General features: G+C 42.5%; 1 protein-coding gene across 1 annotated transcript in view; it reads right to left on the reverse strand.

The window, feature by feature from the left end:
- The window catches only part of ehf (ets homologous factor), a 213049-nt gene that overhangs the window by 40802 nt on the left and 150302 nt on the right, over positions 1–21945 (reverse strand). The window contains exons 3-5 of the mRNA XM_051923632.1: positions 20140–20381; positions 10070–10123; positions 361–420 (exon numbers count right to left, since the gene is read on the reverse strand). Coding sequence (XP_051779592.1) covers positions 361–420; positions 10070–10123; positions 20140–20368 — 343 coding nt within the window. The 5' untranslated portion in view covers positions 20369–20381. The remainder of the gene's footprint in view (positions 1–360; positions 421–10069; positions 10124–20139; positions 20382–21945) is intronic.

Raw genomic sequence — 21945 nt, forward strand, 5'->3', positions numbered from 1 at the left:
TCTTTGGCAATTATTTATGGTCTGTCCTTGCACAAACTTACAAAAGTTCTTAATTTCATGTTTTTACCTTTTACATTCCAGGGTATTGTCTGATGAGGGGGAAAAGAAATGATTTTTACATGATTTTAGCACAAGGCTGCCACCTAACAACACATGAAGAAAGGTAAAAGGGTCTGAATGCGTTCTGAATCCACCGCACATTCAAGCAGTTAAATGTTAACGTAAATTCACATGCAATTAGTAAACCTGAATCATCCACTGAATGACTATTCCCGTTGTGATTTTGGCAGATTAGTTTGTTCATCAAAGATGCGGCTCCCGAGCTTCTTCATTGAAATTCTCACCTTATGATTTCCTTACCTGTGTCTGTGCAGTCGTAAAAGCAGTTCTCCTCCTTAAAAGACAATTGGCCTGGCAACTCTGAAATGAAAGGGCAGAAAATACAAAGGAGTGGTTAGTTGTCCACTGCCCAGCGTTACAGCCAATGCCTTTCTCAAACACTTTTCCAACATAAATTAGATGTTGTCACAGACATGCACGTGGGAGGCAGCTAAAGGACCTGAATGAAGGTAATTCCACATCAGACCAGGGGGTGGCGGAGTCTACTGACCCTTTCTCTCTTTCCACTGCAGACCGATTACGGGAAATAGGTCCAATGACCTCACTTCTGGTTCCGGCCCTAATGACCTCACTGCCTCTGCTCTCCCATAAAACTGCCATCTTTGCCTCCTTAACTCTTTTAGGGCGGATGTTGACTTTTGTCAACAGGAGGGGTTGAGGGCACATGTCGACAAAACTCGACATCCAGGGGTAGAGGGTGACAATCAGCTGTTAATAGCAACAAAACTCATTGTTACGTCACAGGCATTCCCTATCTGCTTGGAGGAATGTTAGACTCATTGACTCGTCATCTAATCCTTGCATGTGCGTGAGTTATGAAATGTAAACAAAGGCAAGATGGCATCGACATCTCGTGAGTGAGTGCAGAAAAGAAAATACTCAGCAGACAATGTTTTGCACATTATCGCTGAGTCGGATTCTGATTTTTCAGAATCTGATTTTGTTGACAGTGATCAGGAGATCGAGCAAGAGAGTGAGGAGCCGGCATCAGCTGATCGGACACCAGCTGATGCTGCCCCAGGTGATCGGCTGCCAGCTGAGTGCATTTGCACAGCCGACGCACCTACGGCAAGGTTCGTGTGGGAGGAATACCCAGACATTGATCCGTGGGAGCCAAACTGGCTTACTGAACTTCACAAGATGGCATGGCTTGCTGTTGATTTGCGGGTAAATGCAGACAGAGGCCATTTATCTGTTCTCATCCTCTTAGATCTGAGTTTGACACCATCGATCATAATATTCTTAGAAATCGCCTTAGTCAATGTGTGGGCCTCTCTGGCAGTGTCTTAAATTGGTTTGAATCCTACCTGGCAGGGAGAAAATTCTTTGTTAGTTGTAGTAATTACAACTCAAAGACACATGATATCCTATATGGTGTTCCACAAGGCTCTATCCGTTAGGTCAGATTATCTCAGGGCACAACGTGAGCTACCACAGCTATGCTGATGACACACAGCTGTATTTATCAATTGCACCTGATGACCCCGATTCTCTTGATTCACAAACACAATGTCTAACTTGTATCTCAGAATGGATGAATAGTAACTTTCTGAAGTTAAATAAAGAAAAAAACTGAAATCTTAGTGATTGGCAATAATGGATACAATGAGGCTATTAGAAATAAACTGGATATATTAGGATTAAAAGTCAAAACGGAGGTAAAAAACTTAGGGGTAATTGTTGACTGTAATCTAAATTTTAAATCGCTTATTAATCAGGTCACTAGGACAGCATTTTTTCACTTAAGAAACATAACACAAGTTAGACCTCTTATATCATTGAAAGATGCAGAGAAATTAGTTCACGCGTTTGTTTTCAGTCGACTAGATTACTGTAACGCACTCCTCTCAGGACTAGCCAAAAAAGACATAAATCATTTGCAATGAGTGCAGAATGCAGCTGCTAGAATCCTTACCAGGAAAAGAAAATCCGAGCACATCTCTCCAGTTTTGATGTCACTACACTGGTTACCTGTGTCATTCAGGATTGACTCTAAAATTCTGTGTATGGTTTATAAAGCCTTAAATAATCTCGCCCCATCTTATATATCGGAATGTCTGACGTCTTATATTCCAAATCGTAACCTCAGATCCTCAAATGAGTGTCTCCTTAGAATTCCAAGAGCAAAACTTAAAAGAAGTGGTGAGGCGGGTGGCCTTCTGCTGTTATGCACCTAAAATCTGGAATAGCCTGCCAGTAGGAATTCGCCAGGCTAATACAGTGGAGCACTTCATAAAACTATCCATCCATCCATCCATTTTCCAACCCGCTGAATCCGAACACAGGGTCACGGGGGTCTGCTGGAGCCAATCCCAGCCAACACAGGGCACAAGGCAGGAAACAATCCCGGGCAGGGTGCCAACCCACCACAGGACACACACAAACACACCCACACACCAAGCACACACTAGGGCCAATTTAGAATCGCCAATCCACCTAACATGCATGTCTTTGGACTGTGGGAGGAAACCGGAGCGCCCGGAGGAAACCCACGCAGACACGGGGAGAACATGCAAACTCCACGCAGGGAGGACCCGGGAATCGAACCCAGGTCCCCAGATCACCCAACTGCGAGGCAGCAGCGCTACCCACTGCGCCACCGTGCCGCCCATTCATAAAACTACTGAAAACACATTATTGTAACATGGCCTTCTCATAACTTCACTGTAATTTAAATCCTGATACTCTGTATATCCAATTCATTATAATAACTATTCATGGTGGCTCTAAAATCTGTACTAACCCCTACTCTCTCTTCTGTTTCCTTTTCCGGTGTCCTTTTGGTGGTGGCTTGCGCCACCACCATCTACTCAAAGCACCATGATGTTCCAACAATGATGGATGGATTGAAAGCCAGAAGTCTGTATGACCATCAGCATCAAGTGACTCCATGAGAACCCTAAATACAAAGAGGACTATTTCATTTATGTTTGGTAGAATGCCCAGAGGGGACTGGGCGGTCTCGTGGCCTGGAACCCCTACAGATTTTATTTTTTTCTCCCGCCTTCTGGAGTTTTTTTTTTGTTTTTTCTGTCCACCCTGGCCATCGGACCTTACTCCTTTTCTATGTTAACTAATGTTGTCTTATTTTAATTTCTTATTTTGTCTTTTACTTTTTCTTTTCTTCATTATGTAAAGCACTTTGAGCTACTTTTTATATGAAAATGTGCTTTAGAAATAAATGTTGTTGTTGTTGTTGTTGGACACTGCAGATCACCAGCCGCTGGACTACTTCAGGCTGCTCTCTCCTGATGCTGCTTTTCAGCTACTGTCAGACAAGTCAAACAGGTAGGCAGAGAAATTTTTTGAATGGCGGGCTACGCTTACATCGCATTCTCGTTTTTCAAAGTGGAAACTCACAACAAAAGACGAGATGAAGGGCTTTGTGGCATTACAAATAGAGATGGGACTAGACTGGCGAGATAACTTCAGGGAGCATTGGTCCAAACGTGCTTTGTCCCCTGGTGGCTTTGGACAGGTTATGCCGCGTGGTGATAGGTACGTGCTGCTGCAAAGTTTTATTCACTTCTGTGACAACCAGAAGCAAATCCCAAGGGGTGAGCCAGGCTATAACCCCATGTATAAAGTTCAGCCCCTGCTTGACATTGTGGAGCCGACAGAAAAACAGTTTTATCACCCTGGCCGTGATTTGTCTGTGCATGAATCTATGATAAAATAAAAGAGACGCCTTTTTTTCTGCCAATATATGCCAGACAAGCCCACAAAGTATGGCATAAAGGATTTTGTACTGGCAGAAGCAAACACTGGTTTCTCCCTGAAAGTAATCACATATACAGGAAAGTATTTCATTCAAAGAGAGAACTGTCCCTTGACAAGTCAGGCTGTGCTGGAGCTGCTTCAGGGCTATGAACATTTGGGTCATGTTGTGTACATTTGGACAATTTTTATACATGCCCAGAATTGTTGATGGAGCTACAGAGCAGGGGAATTGGAGCTTGTGGCACAGTGAGGGTGAACAGGAGACACAGGCTGAAGATGAAAAGAGGTGACAATGCGGTTTTCATGCGGGCGGAAAACTTGGTGGCAGTGGCATGGCACGATGCCAAACGGGTGACTTGTCTCTCTACAGTACACACTAACAACATATGTGAGAAAGTGCAGTAACAGACAATTGAAAAGGAGGCACCAGTGCAACACGTATTGTAAGCAGTGCAACGTGGCAAGGCATGCAATTGACTGCTTTGAGCGAGATCAGACTGTGCTGTGTAACATGTATGTGAAATCATAGAGCAGCGGCGGGCAAAGTCATTCCTGGAGGGCCGCAATGGCTGCGGGTTTTTATTCCAACCCAGTTGCTTAATTAGAAAACAATCCTTGCCAATAATTACATTTCATGGCTTGTTAGTGCTTTAACTCTGCTATGTCAAGTCATTCTCATATCCTAGATTTTTTTTTTCCGTTCTAAGGATATCATCCAAATACTTTGAAGTGTCAAATGGATGAGTAATTCTCAATCCTTCACTTTTTTCTCTTCTCTTTCCTTCCAAGTATTTAATTAAACCAAATAGTGCACGATAAATACACACAGGCGTAAAGGGTAACAAGCAAAATGGATAACTGCTGGTTTGTTTTGTCATTTGCATCTTATTGCTAATAAGGAGCAATTAAAAACAGAGAATGCAGCTGTTTAAGACTTAAATAAGCAATAAGGGTTCAAAATCTTAATGAGGGAGATAACTAAAATGAAGCAGAAGATGTTTCTTGAGCAATAAGTGCTTCTTATTAAGCAATTGGGTTGGAACAAAAACCTGCAGCCACTGCGGCCCTCCAGGAATTACTTTGCAGGCTCATACAACATGCAAGATGGTAACATTTGTCAAAAGTAAATATTTTTCACTGATTTAATATGTTAAACAATTGCTTTGTGTTCTTTTTAAAAAAATATTTGTTTTTAGAAAAATATTCAGCCCAGGGAGAAAAGAAACAAAAAAAAAAATTAGCCCTAAAAGAGTTAAGTCAGCTCTGTATTTGGACTTGTACCTGTGCACAATGTACTGCCAGTTTAACTCTTTCATAGCCAGGAAAAATTATACAGGTGGCTGCCCCAAACCTTTTTGCGACTTTCTTGTCTCATCTTTGACAATGTAAAGATGTGAAACACAGCATTAAGCCAGTGTTATAATATAATAAGTATGTTATAAAATTAAGTTTGATGTCACTGTCTCTGTGCAGACATTTTAAATCTGTTTTTCTTTTCTTTGTACATGCATAGCTGAGCCAGATTTAGCACAAAGGGGCTCAGCATTTAGAATTGCTGGGCCAAACATAGGACAAGATAGACTAAGACAGCTAGAGGAATGTATAGTCAGCCTAAAGACAGATGGATACTATTTTGTCCTCTGTTAAAAGTCAGCACAAAATCTTCTTCCCTTGTTTGGAACCTAAGTAAGGGCCTGAGAAACCAGTATAAAAGACTCGGACAGCAGACTCGGACGGATGGGTGATATCGTTATCTGTCCTGAAAAGCCTTCCAGCACAGCAATGAAAGATAGCAGACTGTATAGATTTTGTGAATTTCCCCTTGAGATTAATAAGGTATCTATCTATCTATCTATCTATCTATCTATCTATCTATCTATCTATCTATCTATCTATCTATCTATCTATCTATCACTATATAGTGCCTTTCTATCTATCTATCTATCTATCTATCTATCTATCTATCTATCTATCTATCTATCTATCTATCTATCTATCTATCTATCTATCACTATATAGTGCCTTTCTATCTATCTATCTATCTATCTATCTATCTATCTATCTATCTATCTATCTATCTATCTATCTATCTATCTATCTATCTATCTATCTATCTATCTATCACTATATAGTGCCTTTCTATCTATCTATCTATCTATCTATCTATCTATCTATCTATCTATCTATCTATCTATCTATCTATCTATCTATCTATCTATCTATCTATCTATCACTATATAGTGCCTTTCTATCTATCTATCTATCTATCTATCTATCTATCTATCTATCTATCTATCTATCTATCTATCTATCTATCTATCTATCTATCTATCTATCTATCACTATATAGTGCCTTTCTTATCTATCTATCTATCTATCTATCTATCTATCTATCTATCTATCTATCTATCTATCTATCTATCTATCTATCTATCTATCTATCTATCTATCTATCTATCATATAGTGCGTTTATTTATCTATCTATCTATCTATCTATCTATCTATCTATCTATCTATCTATCTATCTATCTATCTATCTATCTATCTATCTATCTATCTATCTATCTATCTATCTATCACTATATAGTGCCTTTCTATCTATCTATCTATCTATCTATCTATCTATCTATCTATCTATCTATCTATCTATCTATCTATCTATCTATCTATCTATCTATCTATCTATCTATCTATCTATCTATCTATCACTATATAGTGCCCTTTCTATCTATCTATCTATCTATCTATCTATCTATCTATCTATCTATCTATCTATCTATCTATCTATCTATCTATCCTATCTATCTATCTATCACTATATAGTGCCTTTCTATCTATCTATCTATCTATCTATCTATCTATCTATCTATCTATCTATCTATCTATCTATCTATCTATCTATCTATCTATCTATCTATCCTGCCTACTACACTACATATCTATCTATCTATCTATCTATCTATCTATCTATCTATCTATCTATCTATCTATCTATCTATCTATCTATCTATCAGTTATATACTGCCTTTCTATCTATCTATCTATCTATCTATCTATCTATCTATCTATCTATCTATCTATCTATCTATCTATCTATCTATCTATCTATCTATCTATCTATCTATCTATCTATCTAGATCAAGATCCCACCTTGGTATTTGTCTAGCTATGGCTTCCTCCATCTGTAATGCTGTGTAAATCGTCAGTAAAGAAAGCTCAGTTATTTTCTCTTATGTGATTTTTACCGCCGTATCACTATGGGAGGGATATCACCTTTTAATATCATATCTATATAGTTTTCGGTTACTTAAAACGCCGCAATTGCAAAAGAATTCCAGCTAGGGAGCTATTGCTCTCTAAAGCAGTGGGGCAGGCCCCCCTAGGGGTGCACGAGGTAACAAAAAGGGGGGGGCGCGAAGATGTGAAAAAAAGTAAAGAATCAAAAATATGAAAAATACATTTATTGAAAACAAAACAAATTAACTTAAACTACATTCTGATACTAGAAAAATAAATATAGAGTTAGATAAATGTCGATAAAAGTTAAGTAGGTATAATAAAATATGCATCTATGATATATCCATCCATCCATTTTCCAACCGGCTGAATCCGAACACAGGGTCACGGGGGTCTGCTGGAGCCAATCCCAGGGGAATGGAACCAATCCTGGGCAGGGTGCCTACCCACCACAGGACACACACACCAATCACACACTAGGGCCAATTTAGAATCGCCAGTCCACCTAACCTGCATGTCTTTGGACTGTGGGAGGAAACCCACGCAGACACGGGGAGAACATGCAAACTCCACGCAGGGAAGACCCGGGAACCGAACAAATTGGTATTAGTGGGCTCCTTTCAAAAAAACGTTAGGTGGGGGGGGGGGGGGGGGGGGGGGGGGCGCGATTAAAACTGTTATGAAAACTCAGGTTGCAAATACTTAAAGGTTGAGAAACGCTGTCCTAAAGGAACAGCCAGCCACTCTGAACCCAACTTAAACCAAGGCAGGGTCATGGGAGGTGTCGCTGATCCTGGCAGTGCTATAGACAAAGCAGTAAAGAGCCCAGGAGATGGTGCCACACATGCACACACTGTTAGACTGGCACGAATCTGGAATTGTCAATCAACTCAACTTGCACATTTTTGACGGGATGTGAGATGAAAAAATGGACAAAGTCATGGAGGAAACCCAGTACAGATATGGGGAAGAATGTGCAAACTCCAAATAAACATGCAATGTTGTGCAGAGGAGCAGGGAGAGCGGATGTAGAGTACATGCTCTAAACTTTGGTTTTTCTGAGGTCTTCACATGTGAGGTAGTAATTAACCTCCCAGCAGTAACAGGGACTACTAAGGAGGTACTGAACGATTTAGAAATTGTAGAGAGCGAAGAGCTGCTCAGATTAAATAGGCTGAAATCAAACAAATCACCAGGAGCAGATAATATTGACCCTCGAGTTCTTAAGGAGGCTAGCGAGTGCAGATGTAAACCACTGACACATATATTTAGTAAGTCAATGTGCACTGGAGAGATTCCAGGGGACTGGAAAATTAATGGAAGGAATTATTAAGGATAAGATGGAGAGGCACATGGCAAGGACAGGACAGTCAGCGTGGGGTCAGAAGAGGGAGGTCATGTTTTACTAACATGCTGGAATTCTATGAGGAAGCAACAAAAGCATATGATCAAGGTAGAGCACATTAAAGGGTGGGCATCAAACTAAAAGAAGTGGCAGTTCAGGGTGTGGGGTGTAGATGGGTGCAGAATTGGCTCAGACACAGGAAGCAGGGGGTGATGGTGAGAGGAACTTCATCAGAATTGGCTGATGTTAAGAGTGGTGACCAGCAGGGGGCAGCACTGGGGCCGCTGCTATTTTTATATGAACATAAATGATTTGGATAGGAATATAAATAACAAACAGGTTAAGTTAGGGTTACAGAGATGATGTTGACAAGGTGCATGGGTACACACAACCATGTAAGTTAAGTTTGCATATGATACCATACTAGGTGGATTGTCAGATAATCAAGAATCCATGAAATCATCAAAGATGGACTTGGACAGCATGCAGGCTTGGGCAGATTGGGCTACAAAAAGGACATAGCAGCACTAGAAAAAGTCCAGAGAAGAGCGACTAGGCTGATTCCAGAGCTACAGAGGATGAGTTATGAGGAAAGATTAAAAGAGCTGAGCCTTTACAGGAGATGAAGAGGAGACCTGACTGAAGTGTTTAAAATGATGAAGGGAATTAGTCCAGTGGATCGAGACGGTTATTTTAAAATGAGTTCATCAAGAACACGGGGACACAGCTGGGAACTTGTGAAGGGGAAATTTCGTACAAACATTAAGAAGTTTTTCTTTACACAAAGAACGATAAACCAAGTAGTGTGATAGACAGGAGGACTGTAGGGACTTTTAAAACTTGATGATCTTATTCTAAGAGACGTAAGAGGACAGGACTGGCCTGTTCTCATCTAGAGTGTTCTAATATTGCACCATGGGCAGGTAAAGGCATTTCCATGCCCAGTTTGTGTGGTGCAGTTATTTTTATGAAAGTTTTTTTTTTTTATTTATTTATGTAGATGCAAATACGCAGTCCCTGACTCCTCTGTCTTGTCCCCCCTTATCAATACACCCCATAAGTGCAGAATCATCTAAGAATTTCTACAAGCGACCTGACCTACTGTTATATTTCTAGTCAGAGGTGCACTGAGTGAAGAGTAAAGCAGACAGGCCTGGTGCTCCAGTGTTGCTCACACAGTCCTTAAGTCTCACAGATGGTGGTCTGCCTGTCATCGTCAGGACCCCACAGGCTCATCCACCTGCATATCTCTGAGATGACCCCGTAACAAGGATAGTATGGAAGGCATTGGAGACATCAAAACATCATCCTCACAGTGCGGCCATCTTTTTTCAGCCTTGTGGAGCAGATAGATAATTGCGTCCTCCACTCCAGTCTTAGTCTGTTAGGCCAACTGCAGTGGGTTCAGGTGGTCTACCACAAGAGGACTTATATAGTCCGGGACCAGCCTCTCAAAGGTCTTCATGGTGTGAGACTTTAGTGCCACTGCTCTGTCGTCATGAGGTGAAGAGACGTCTGCGCTCTTTGTAGCAGGAACAAAGCAAGGTGGTTTTTCCACAGAAGCTGCTCTTTCTGAGACATGAGACACATGAAAACAACAAAATGGGGAAGTGGAAAAAAAAACTCTGTGTGTGCCTGCCACTCACCGTGGATTTGTGTCTTGTTGTTACCAGATACCAGGGGTCCATTGCCACTGTGCCCTAAAAAATAAAGTGTAGGAGAAAAAAATTAGATTTGAGAATCTTATGCTTTTGTCTCATTACCTTTTATGTAACATCATCTCATTACAATTACTCATTTGCATTTATTATGAGGGTTAACCCTAACCCTAACCCTAATTTTATTATTAAAACTAAAGGCTATCACCAGTCCAGTTTTGGCTCCTGCCTTACCCTCATAGCTGCCATCTTAAACTCCTCACCCTCTGACCCTGAACTGCATCAAACCGATCTCATAATGGATGGATGGTCTTTTTCACAGATAATCGCCATCTGTTTTTTATGATCTTAATACATATCACCAATCACCTCCTGTACCCCCACACCCACAAAGTGGCATGGATTGAATCGGCTTGGCATGAGTGAGTGTGCCCTCTGGTGGACTGGCACCCTGTGCAGGGCTGATTCCTCCCTTATGTTTAATGCTAACAGGGTAGCATCTGTGCTCCAGTGACCCCAAACTGGCAGAGGAAGATAACACAAAGGTTTTATAGCAGTTTTTATTTCCTCCTAATTTACTCTACGACTCACTTGTAGGATAACTCACTACAGTTACTACACTCCTCATTTTTGCTTTGCGCCCTCCACCACCATAACCTATCATCTATGTGGAAGGAGCCAAAGCTTTTGATTCATCAAAGAGTTCGATCTCCAGTTTTCGATGGATCTCGACGTTTTAGGATACCCCTGATACCAAAAACATTGATATCTCGATGATGAGTGTGTGTGTGTGTGTCACGGTCTCGAGCTAAAACAGCTGGACGGGAAAATACCAAACTCGAAACTTAAGCCCGATATTAGATGACAATGTCCTGATTAGTTTCTGAGTCAAATCATGCAAGAGAAAGAGACTCTAGAGGAACCCTCAAATACCATAATTGTGTAATGAATTATGACTTCTTCTCATTAATCGTAATGATTATTTTATGATCAGAAGGATCAGCGTCAGAGCGGTACAGTCATATGAAACAGTTGGTCAACCCCTCTCAGCCTGCATAATAATTGACTCTCCTTTCAACACTAAAGATAACAGTGGTCTGTCTTTCATTTCCTATTAACATCTGAGTCCTGCGGTGTTTTCTGAACAAAGATTTTTAGTGACGCAGTATTTAGTTATATGAAATTAAATCAAATGTGAAAAACTGGCTGTGCACAAATGTGGGTCCCCTTGTCATTGTGCTGATTTGAATGCCTGTCACAGCCCAATGCTGATTACTTGGTGTGATGAGCTCATTAAGCCTTGAACTTCATAGACAGGTGTGTCCCATCATGAGATATAAAGGGATTTAAGGTGGTCAATTACAAGTTGTGCTTCCTTCCCTTTGACTCTCCTCTGAAGAGGGACAGCATGGGATCTTCAAAGCAACTCTCCAAAGATCTGAAAACAAAGATTGTTGAGTCTCCTGGTTTAGGGAAAGGCTACAAAAAGCTATCTCAGAGGTTTCAACTGTCAGTTTCAACTGTAAGGAATGGAATCAGGAAATGGAAGGCCACAGGCACAGTTGCTGTTAAACCAGCAGGTCTGGCAGGCCAAGAAAAATACAGGAGCGGCATATGGGCAGGATTGTGAGAATGGTGACAGACAACCCACAGATCACCTCTAAAGACCTGTAAGAACATCTGGCTGCAGATGGTGTATCTGTACATCGTTCTACAATTCAGCACAATTTGCACAAAGAACATCTGTATGGCAGGGTGATGAGAAAGAAGCCCTTTCTGCACTCACGCCACAAACAGAGTCACTTGTTGTATGCCAATGCTCATTTAGACAAGCCAGATTCATTTTGGAACAAATTGCTTTGGACTGATGAGACAAAAATGAGTTATGTGGTCATAATAAAAAGCAATTTGCATGGCGGAAGATGAACACCGCATTCCAAGACAAACGCCTGCTACCTACTGTCACATTTAGTGGAGGTCCTATTATGCTGTGGGGCTGTGTGACTAGTTCAGGGACTGGGGCCCTTGTTAAAGTCGAGGGTCAGATGAATTCAACCCAATATCAACAGATTCTTCAGGATAATGTTCAAGCATCAGTCACAAAGTTGAAGTTACACAGGGGTTGGATATTCCAACAAGACAATGACCCAAAACACAGTTGGAAATCTACAAAGGCATTCATGCAGAGGGAGAAGTACAATGTTCTGGAATGGCCGTCACAGTCCCCTGACTTGAATATCATAGAAAATCTATGGGATGATTTGAAGCAGGCTGTCCATCAAATTGAACTGAGCTGGAGAGATTTTGTATGAAGATTGGTGAACAATACCTCCATCCAGAATCAGACACTCATCAGAGGCTATAGGAGGACATCGTCTAGAGGACAAAAGGAGGCTCAACTAAGTATTGATGTCAAATCTCTGTCTGGGTGCCCACATTTATGTACCTGTCTAATTTTGTTATGATGCATATTGCATATTTTCTGTTAATCCAATAAACTTAATGTCACTGCTGAAATCCTACTGTGTCCATAAGGCATGTCAGATATTAAAAGGAAGTTGCTACTTTGAAAGCTCAGCCAATGAGAAACAAAAATCCAAAGAATTAAGAGGGGTCCCCAAACTTTTTCATATGACTGTAAATACTGACTGAAATGTTAGAGTTCAGGTAACTTGGTTGCGAAGGCTCAAAGTCTACTGACACTCACGTCAGAATTATTTTGATTTTAGTTTGTCTAACGACCTTCCTAACATCATTGTAGTCAAAGATGGCCTGACTCCTAACTCCTGTGCCGTGTCTGTTCATATATTTTTGCTTTGTAGCCTCCCTTACCATAACCTACAAAGCAAAAGCTTTAGATTTGCCAAAAATTTTGATTTCCAGTTTTCAACAGATCTCAACGTTTTAGGGTCCCCTGATACAGAAAACATCAATATCTCAATGATGGGTGTGTGTCTGTGTGTTACAGTTTCTTGAGGATGTTCTAGAGCCAAATTGGCTGGATGGAAAATTACCAAATTCTAAACTTTAGGCTGTTATGAGATGACGATGTGCTGATTAGTTTTTGTGCCAAATCGTGCAAGAGAAAGAGACTGTAGAGGAATCCTCAAATACGGTAATTCTGCAATTAATTATGAATTCTTCTCATCAATTACTATCGTAAGGACCTATTTTATGATTGGAAAGATCAGCATCAAAAAAATAAAATAAATAATATAAAATAATAAATAACTGAAATGTTAGAGAAGAGTTCGGGTAACTCGGTTCCGAGGCCTCAAAGCCTACTGACACTCACGTCTAAATATTTCTGCATAGTCTCTGTCAGCAGTGAGACATGGCATTCTGAAGCCCCCCTACTAGTCTTGCGCTTGCAGCCACTTCTTCAATAACTTTGTGTTTGCTCCCAAAGTTTGTCCTACAGATGTTACCTTTGTGGTCTCCAAATACTAGGGGGAGATCTGAAGGAGCAAGATCTTCCCCATCCACTTCCCATCCCACCTAAGTTTGAGGTTTGCCTTCTGTCCAGCCTGTGTGTGGTTGTTCATGATCAGGTTGAGGGAAAATTTCAGTGACATTTTTCTGAGGCTGAACTCTCCATAAATGCTACTGTGACTTTTTTGGAGATTGACTGAACAGGTTTCACCATGTAGAATTGTGACAACTAAAATCAACCCAGGTCTACAGTTGAAAGTCATGGATCCAGTTTTCATCTCTAGTGGCCATCCATGACAAAAAGCTTTCATCCTCAGCCTCAAAATGGAAGAGCATACAGTATCAGGACAAATCTCTTTCCACACAGTTTTGTGGTCCATGGTTAGGTTTTGTGGGACCCAAAATAGCCACACTGATGAATGTTGTTAGGTGTCCCCTAGATACTGAGCTCTCAAGCCTTCAGGTCATGATCCATCAGTCTGGTTAGGTTATGACCACTAGGAGGCGCTGCAGCACCCCAAACCCCAGACAGAGCAGCACAGACACAGGTGCAGCAGCAAAATAAATGAATTCTTTTTCACAAATGCCTTACACACACTTCATAACTCCAACATTATGATTCTTCCCTTCTCCGCTCCTTCTAAGTGAGCTTTGTCCCAACCCTGAATTCCTGGGTGAAGTGGAGCACCTTCCTTTATACTGGACCCTGTGTACTTGTGGTGCCATCACATTACATCTAATGAAGCACTTCTGGGTCAGATGGTACCTCTCCGTGACAAGAGATCCTGCCTCCAGTAGCTCCCCCTGGAGGCACCCAACGACCCCAACATGGCAGCCCTGGAGGTGTCCTAATGGGAAGCATGACAGAGGGATGTCACCACCCAGTGTACTGGGGAAGCATATGGCCCTGGGAAGCAGTCTCCCTCTTGTCTATCCATTACAATGGCCTCCCGACCAGGAAATGTACCAATCAATCAATACGGGTGGGCAGGCATTCTGGTAAGGAACCATCCATCCTGGCTGGGATGCCAGTTAACCCACGTTGTCAATTACAAGGTGAATATGAAGAAATGCTGGAGTTACTGCTGTTGTTGGGCAAGAAGAAAACAGGCTGAGGAAAAAACTAATACGACAGAAAGAGGAAATTCTCAAACCAAACTTGGTGGCATTAAAACTGTTGGTGAAGGTTCTAGTAAGAATTGTGAATTTTTTTGGTCATTTTTTAAATGCCAAACTCTGGATGATTGTAATACTATGGAGTCAAGTTAAAGGAATATCCATACATCCATTATCCAATCCGCTGAATCCGAACACAAGGGTCACGGGGGTCTGCTGGAGCTAATCCCAGCCAACACAGGGCACAGGGCAGGAACCAATCCCGGGCAGGGTGGCAACCCACCACAGGACACACACAAACCAAGCACACACAAGGGCCAATTTAGAATCGCCAATCCACCTAACCTGCATGTCTTTGGACTGTGGGAGGAAACCCACGCAGACACAGGGAGAACATGCAAACTCCACGCAGGGAGGACCCGGGAAGTGAACCCGGGTCTCCTAAATGCGAGGCAGCAGTGCCACCATGCCGCCCGTTAAAGGAATACTCCATCCAAAAATGATATATATTTTTATATGCTACTTACCACACATAGTTTGTAGTGGTGTGTGAGAAAATATTTTAATTTTATAGTTTTGTGGGGAACTGAGATAACAACAGTTCTGATAGAACAGCACCCAATGGTGACCCATGCTGGATGACACAATGAAAACATCCACAATAAAAATCTCCCATTACTCGTGCCACATAATCCACATTGTATGTTCAAAGTGATCAAAAAGCATGTCTTTTTTGCTAAAATATCGTTACATTTGAAGACCCATCTCTCCTCCTCAGTTGATGGTCAGAAGTCCATGACTCCCTATGAAAAGGGCAAATCCTGGATTAAGACCCCCACAGGTCCCTGGGTGACTTAGTTCCTTAACGGAGAGTTGATCCTACCTTTAACAGTGTGGCGCACTAGTGGTCATGATGACTGTTAGATTCTCACTGGTTTTACACACTGGTCAGTTTGGTTTTATGCCAGGGAAAGGATCAACTGATGCAGTCTCTGCATTGAGACAACTCAAAGAGAAGCATCAAGAGAGGTTTGCATATGGTGGCCATATGGAGAGGGCTTATGATAGAGGGCCACGTCAAGAGGTCTGGTAGTCAATGAGAGAGAAAGGAGGTCCAGAGTCCAGAGGAAGTGAGGACTCGGGTTGGACTAACAGACAAGATCCCAGTTAGCTGAGGTCTGCACCAGGGGTCTTCTTGAAGCCTTTACTTTACTTTTGACCAGGTTTATGGATGTGTTGAATCATGGGATTAAAAGACCAGTCCCCCTGGTTCAGACTTTGTGCTGGTGAAATTATGTTGTGTTGCACCACTAAAGAGGAAGTGGAGAGGAAATTGGGAGAATGGAGAAGGGCTTTGGGAGATAGAGGGTTTAAAATCAATAGGAAGAAGATGGAATATCTGATGTTTAATGATGATCAGGATTCACAAGTTAGCCTGCTTGAAGAGCCATTGAAAAGAGTGGAGAGATGTTTGAACATCTAGGATCAATGGTAGCCCAAGATGGAGAATTAAATGCAGAAATACGCCGTAGAGTGTAGTGTGGATGGAACAATTGGAAGAAGGTATCTGGAGAATTGTGTGATCAAAAAATTAAGGTGAAGGTTAAAGGTCAGGTTTTTAAGACCAGCAGTGATGTCATTGAGCTGAGACATGGGCAGTTAAAGGGAGAGCAGGAGAAGAAGTTGAATGTGGTAGAACTGAGAATGTGGAGGTGGATAGATAGATGTAAAAGTCACTATATAATAGATAGATAGATAGATAGATAGATAGATAGATAGATAGATAGATAGATAGATAGATAGATAGATAGATAGATAGATAGATAGATAGATAGATAGATAGATAGATAGATAGATAGATAGATAGATAGATAGAGTGCATCCGGAAAGTATTCCCAGCGCTTCATCACTTTTTCCACGTTTTGTTATGTCACAGCCTTATTCCAAAATGGATTAAATTCATTTTTTTCCTCAGAATTCTACACACAACACCCCATAATGACAACGTGAAAAAAGTTTACTTGAGATTTTTGCAAATTTATTAAAAATAAAAAAATTGAGAAATCCCATGTCCATAAGTATTCACAGCCTTTGCTCAATACTTTGTCGATGCCCCTTTGGCAGCAATTCCAGCCTCAAGTCTTGTTGAATATGATGCCACAAGCTTGGCACACCTATCCTTGGCCAGTTTGGCCCATTCCTCTTTGCAGCACCACTCAAGCTCCATCAGGTTGGATGGGAAGCGTCGGTGCACAGCCATTTTAAGATCTCTCCAGAGATGTTCAATCAGATTCAAGTCTGGGCTCTGGCTGGGCCACTCAAGGACATTCACAGAGTTGTCCTGAAGCCTCTCCTTTGATATCTTGGCTGTGTGCTTAGGGTCGTTGTCCTGCTGAAAGATGAACCTTCGCTCCAGTCTGAGGTCAAGAGCACTCTGGAGCAGGTTTTCATCCAGGATGTCTCTGTACATTGCTGTAGTCATCTTTCCCTTTATCCTGACTAGTCTCCCAGTTCCCCACAGCATGATACTGCCACCACCATGCTTCACTGTAGGGATGGTATTGGCCTGGTGATGAGCGGTGCCTGGTTTCCTCCAAACGTGACGACTGGCATTCACACCAAAGAGTTCAATCTTTGTCTCATCAGACCAGAGAATTTTCTTTCTCATGGTCTGAGAGTCATTCAGGTGCCTCTTGGCAAACTCCAGGCGGGCTGCCATGTGCCTTTTACTAAGGAGTGGCTTCCGTCTGGCCACTCTACCATACAGGCCTGATTGGTGGATTGCTGCAGAGATGGTTGTCCTTCTGGAAGGTTCTTCTCTCTCCACAGGGGACCTCTGGAGGTCTGACAGAGTGACCATCGGGTTCTTGGTCACCTCCCTGACTAAGGCCCTTCTCCCCTGATCGCTCAGTTTAGATGGCCGGCCAGCTCTAGGAAGAGTCCTGGTGGTTTCGAACTTCTTCCACTTATGGATGATGGAGGCCACTGTACTCATTGGGACCTCCAAAGCAGCAGAAATTTTTCTGTAACCTTCCCCAGATTTGTGCCTCGAGACAATCCTGTCTCGGAGGTCTACAGACAATTCCTTTCACTTCATGCTTGGTTTGTGCTCTGACATGAACTGTCAACTGTGGGACCTTCTATAGACAGGTGTGTGCCTTTCCAAATCATGTCCAGTCAACTGAATTTACCACAGGTGGACTCCAATGAAGCTGTAGAAACATCTCAAGGATGATCAGGGGAAACAGGAGGCACCTGAGCTCAATTTTGAGCTTCATGGCAAAGGCTGTGAATACTTATGGACATGTGCTTTCTCAATTTTTTTATTTTTAATAAATTTGCAAAAACCTCAAGTAAACGTTTTTCACGTTGTCATTATGGGGTGTTGTGTGTAGAATTCTGAGGAAAAAATTGAATTGAATCTATTTTGGAATAAGGCTGTAACATAACAAAATGTGGAAAAAGTGATGCGCTGGGAATACTTTCCAGATGCACTGTAAGTATTTCCTCTTTCCAGGTGGGTGAGGGCAGTGTTTAAGTGTTTATTGTTAGTGCAATGGCATCCTCTGTAGATCTGTTTACTCTGTAAGCAAATTGGAGAGGATCCAACGTGTCGGGGAGGGAGGAGCAGATGTAACCTTTGACCAGTCGCTCGAAGCACTTCATAATGACCGATGTCAGTGCAACCGAGCGATAGTCATTCAGACAGGAGACCACCGGTTTCTTTGGGACAGGAATGATGGTGGATGCCTTGAAGAAAGTGGGGACCACCGACTGCCTCAGGGAGAGATTAAAGATGTTGGTGAACACACCTGTTAGCTGGTCAGTACACGCCCTGAGGGCACTAGCATAGCGTGACTACCACACCACGCACAAATGTTACCCATAATGCAACATCAGTAATCAGATCAGTCCCATGACAAATCACATTCAACCTCTCCAGGGTTTGCTTGGCATTGCTGTGAGTCCACCGTTCCTAAAGGGTCTCGGTTTGGATGTTTTGGTCTACACCAGAGTGAGATTTGTGTGTTCACATCTACCTAAGCAAACTGCATGCTGTAAATGCATCTTCAGACAACTCTCAGGACTACATGTCCCTTTTTCTCTGTCATAGGCTGGGACCGTTTAAGGCAGTGGTGGGCAGCATCGGTCCTGGAGGGCCGCAATGGCTTCAGGTTTTTGTTACAACCCCGTCAACTATTGCTGATGACGTGATTATTGCTGAAATGACATTTTGATGCTTCATTTTAGTGGTCTCTCTTGTTAGGGTTGCCCACCCTTAATTGCTTATTTCAATCTTAAACAGCCGCATTCACTGCTTTAATGGATCCTTATTAGCAACAAGATGTGAATGACAAAGCAGCCAGCAGTTCTTCGTCTAACTTGTTTCCATTTACATCTGTGTGTGTTCATCATGCACTGTTTGGTTTGATAAAACACTTAAGAGAAGAATGTGACAGACTGAAAATGATCTGTTTTAAGCTTCAAATCATTTGGATGATATCCTTGGAAAGGAAAAAATCTACGATATAAGAACCAACAAACCATAACACTAAATAAGGCCTGAGATTGGCAAGGATTGGCCTCTAATTAAGCAAGTGGGTTAGAATGAAAACCAGTATCCACTGTGGCCCTCCAGGACCGACATTGCCCACCCCTGGTTTAAGGGGATAATAACTACCTGGCAAACAAACTTGTGAACAAGTGAATCCTGCTGGTTAGTTAATCGGATGAAGTCCTGGGGTCTGCGTCAGAATGTGAAAGTACATTTGTATTATGAGTGCCGTGCTGGACCTTTTCCCAGTCGGGATGCTGCAATGGAAGGACAGTATGGAAGGAGGCGTAACCCGGCCGGGATGGAACTGAAGCAACATCCCTGCAAAGGGATAACTTAATGGATAAGGAAGGGGAGTTGGTGCATCTAGGGCAGTTCCTCCTCCAGTATGATACATGGCAGTGCTCTGCTGGTGTGCACTCAGTAAGGACACCCATGGGGATTTTTGGGAGTCGTAGTCCTGAGGGGAAAACCCTGCTGGTGCCACCAGAGGGTACTTCAGTTAGAAGGACTCCCTGCATCAGGAGACTTCTATCTGAGCCGGAAGTGCTTCCGTCAGGCTATGTCCCGGTACTGGAAGTACTCCTGGGCCTGACATCCGTCCAGCCTCCTCCGGTGAGTCAGAGTCGGGAGGCAGAAGGCAAAGCTCACCTAGAGGAGGAAAAGGACGATTGTGGATTCATCTGTGTTTGAGGTATTTGTGAAAATAAAACCATTTATTTTGCACCTGGGACTGTTTAGTCTGCGGTGGGTTGGCACCCTGCCCGGGATTGGTTCCTGCCTTGTGCCCTGTGTTGGCTGGGATTGGCTCCAGCAGACCCCCGTGACCCTGTGTTCAGATTCAGCGGGTTGGAGAATGGATGGGTGGATGGACTGTTTAGTGTACAGTGTCTGGGATTTTGGGGCTCAGTGACTCCCCCCCCGCCCCGCCATTAACAGTATCAAGACCAGTTACCTGTTCCATTCCACATCAGCTCCATCAAACTGTGGTAAAGCAACGGCCCTGCATGGCCAGCCATGCGATTGAAGTCTTGGAAAGTCATCATGCACAGCTGCCCGCCGTCAATGTCGAAGTTCTGGAATGGGATGTACATGGCGTCCATCTGGTGGATGTCGAAGGTCTGCTGCAACCACTCCCACACCTGGAATTTGGTCCAAAACTGAGGATGTGTCTCTTGCCACATCTTCTTAGGAATCCTAGCATTGGGATGAAAAGACACAAGTGCATTTTAGCCAATGTTATTATTAGGAAGAACACATTGGTAGAGAAAGCATTGTAGGGTGTTTTATGAGAGTGTGGGAAAATAGTTTTAAAAAAAATGGATTATTTAGAACCGTGATCATTCATGAAATGCGGAGAACTGATTAAAATCCCCATAGAAAAAGTTTGCACATAAATAGAATGTGTTAAAAATTAAAACAGGTCACCAAGCATGCTAGCATCCTCAGCGTGAACTAGAGAAGCTGTTTCAATGGAGCACGGGCAGCAGGTTAGGTTTAGGGTTAGGGTTAGTGACTCATTCAAGTGCCCACAAAATGGCCAACTTGGGACCTCTTATACCATGCAATTTAAGTAAATTAGAACAGTCTGGACGAGAACAGGCCATTCAGCCCAACACAGCTCGCCAGTCCTATTAACATCAAGTTGTGTTTTGAAAGTCCCTAAAGTCTTAATGTCCAACACACTACTTGGTCACTTATTTCAAGTGTCTGTGGTTTTCTGTGTGAAGAAAAACTTCCTAATGTTTGTGTGAAATTTCCCCTTCACGAGTTTCCAACTGTGTACCCATGTTCTTAATGAACTCATTCTAAAGTCACCGTCTCGATCCACTGGACTAATTGATTCCCTGTGGGTCAAGAACTTCATCTAATATAATCATACCGGACCTTCTCCACAGCAAACTTCTCAGTATGAATATGGTCTACACCACATGTCTCTGGATCTCCGAATTTCTAAGTAACAAACGTCAGACACTGAAGATGGGTCAATTTCAGTTATGGTCCCTGAGCAGAGGGTCCCCTCCGGGTTGTGTTTTGTTCCCTCTCCTTTTCTCTCCGCACACCAAACACTGCAACTACAGTGAGCCGTCTGTTGAACTACTGAAGACTGTTGAGGGCACCACCCTGATTGGCCCGATCACAGAAAGTGGTGAGGTGTCATATTGCAGTGAGGTGGACCAGCTAGCACACTCCCAACAGTCTTGGATTCCCTGGGAACAGTGGAAATGATTGTGGATTTTAGGAGATGCTCTTTTCCTCCTACACCCCTAGTTATTAATGACGGCAATGTCAAGAGGATGGAATCATTTAAAGTTATTGGCACAACCATCGCTCACAGTCCAAACTGGAATGAGATCAGAACCGGTCTTAGCAGATGTTTTTTTTCTCCGCCAAATTAAAAAGTTCAAACTTTCCCAATGAATGCTGGTCCGGTTCTATCAAGCTGCCATTGAAAGCATTTTCACTTCCTGCAGGCTCTTTTATCTTAGGAGACTGTGTTCTTTTAATGTTTGAAGAGACGTCCTTCACATCTTCTATGGCTCTGTGAGAGGACCAGCAGGCTAATTAAAAGGACAGACTCAGTTAGGGGAAACAATATGACCCCCTGGTGGTCATAGGAAAGGAGAGAATGAAGACAATGAAGAATGAGCGCCATTATGAACAATGCTGCACATCCTCTCTGTGACACACCAACACTGAGGACTTTCAGATAATGAATCATTCAGCAGAAGTGGGTCAAGAAACACAACTGGGGGTCCTT

The sequence above is a fragment of the Erpetoichthys calabaricus genome, chromosome 2, assembly GCF_900747795.2.
Source record: "Erpetoichthys calabaricus chromosome 2, fErpCal1.3, whole genome shotgun sequence".
NCBI classification, from domain to species: Eukaryota; Metazoa; Chordata; class Cladistia; order Polypteriformes; family Polypteridae; genus Erpetoichthys; species Erpetoichthys calabaricus.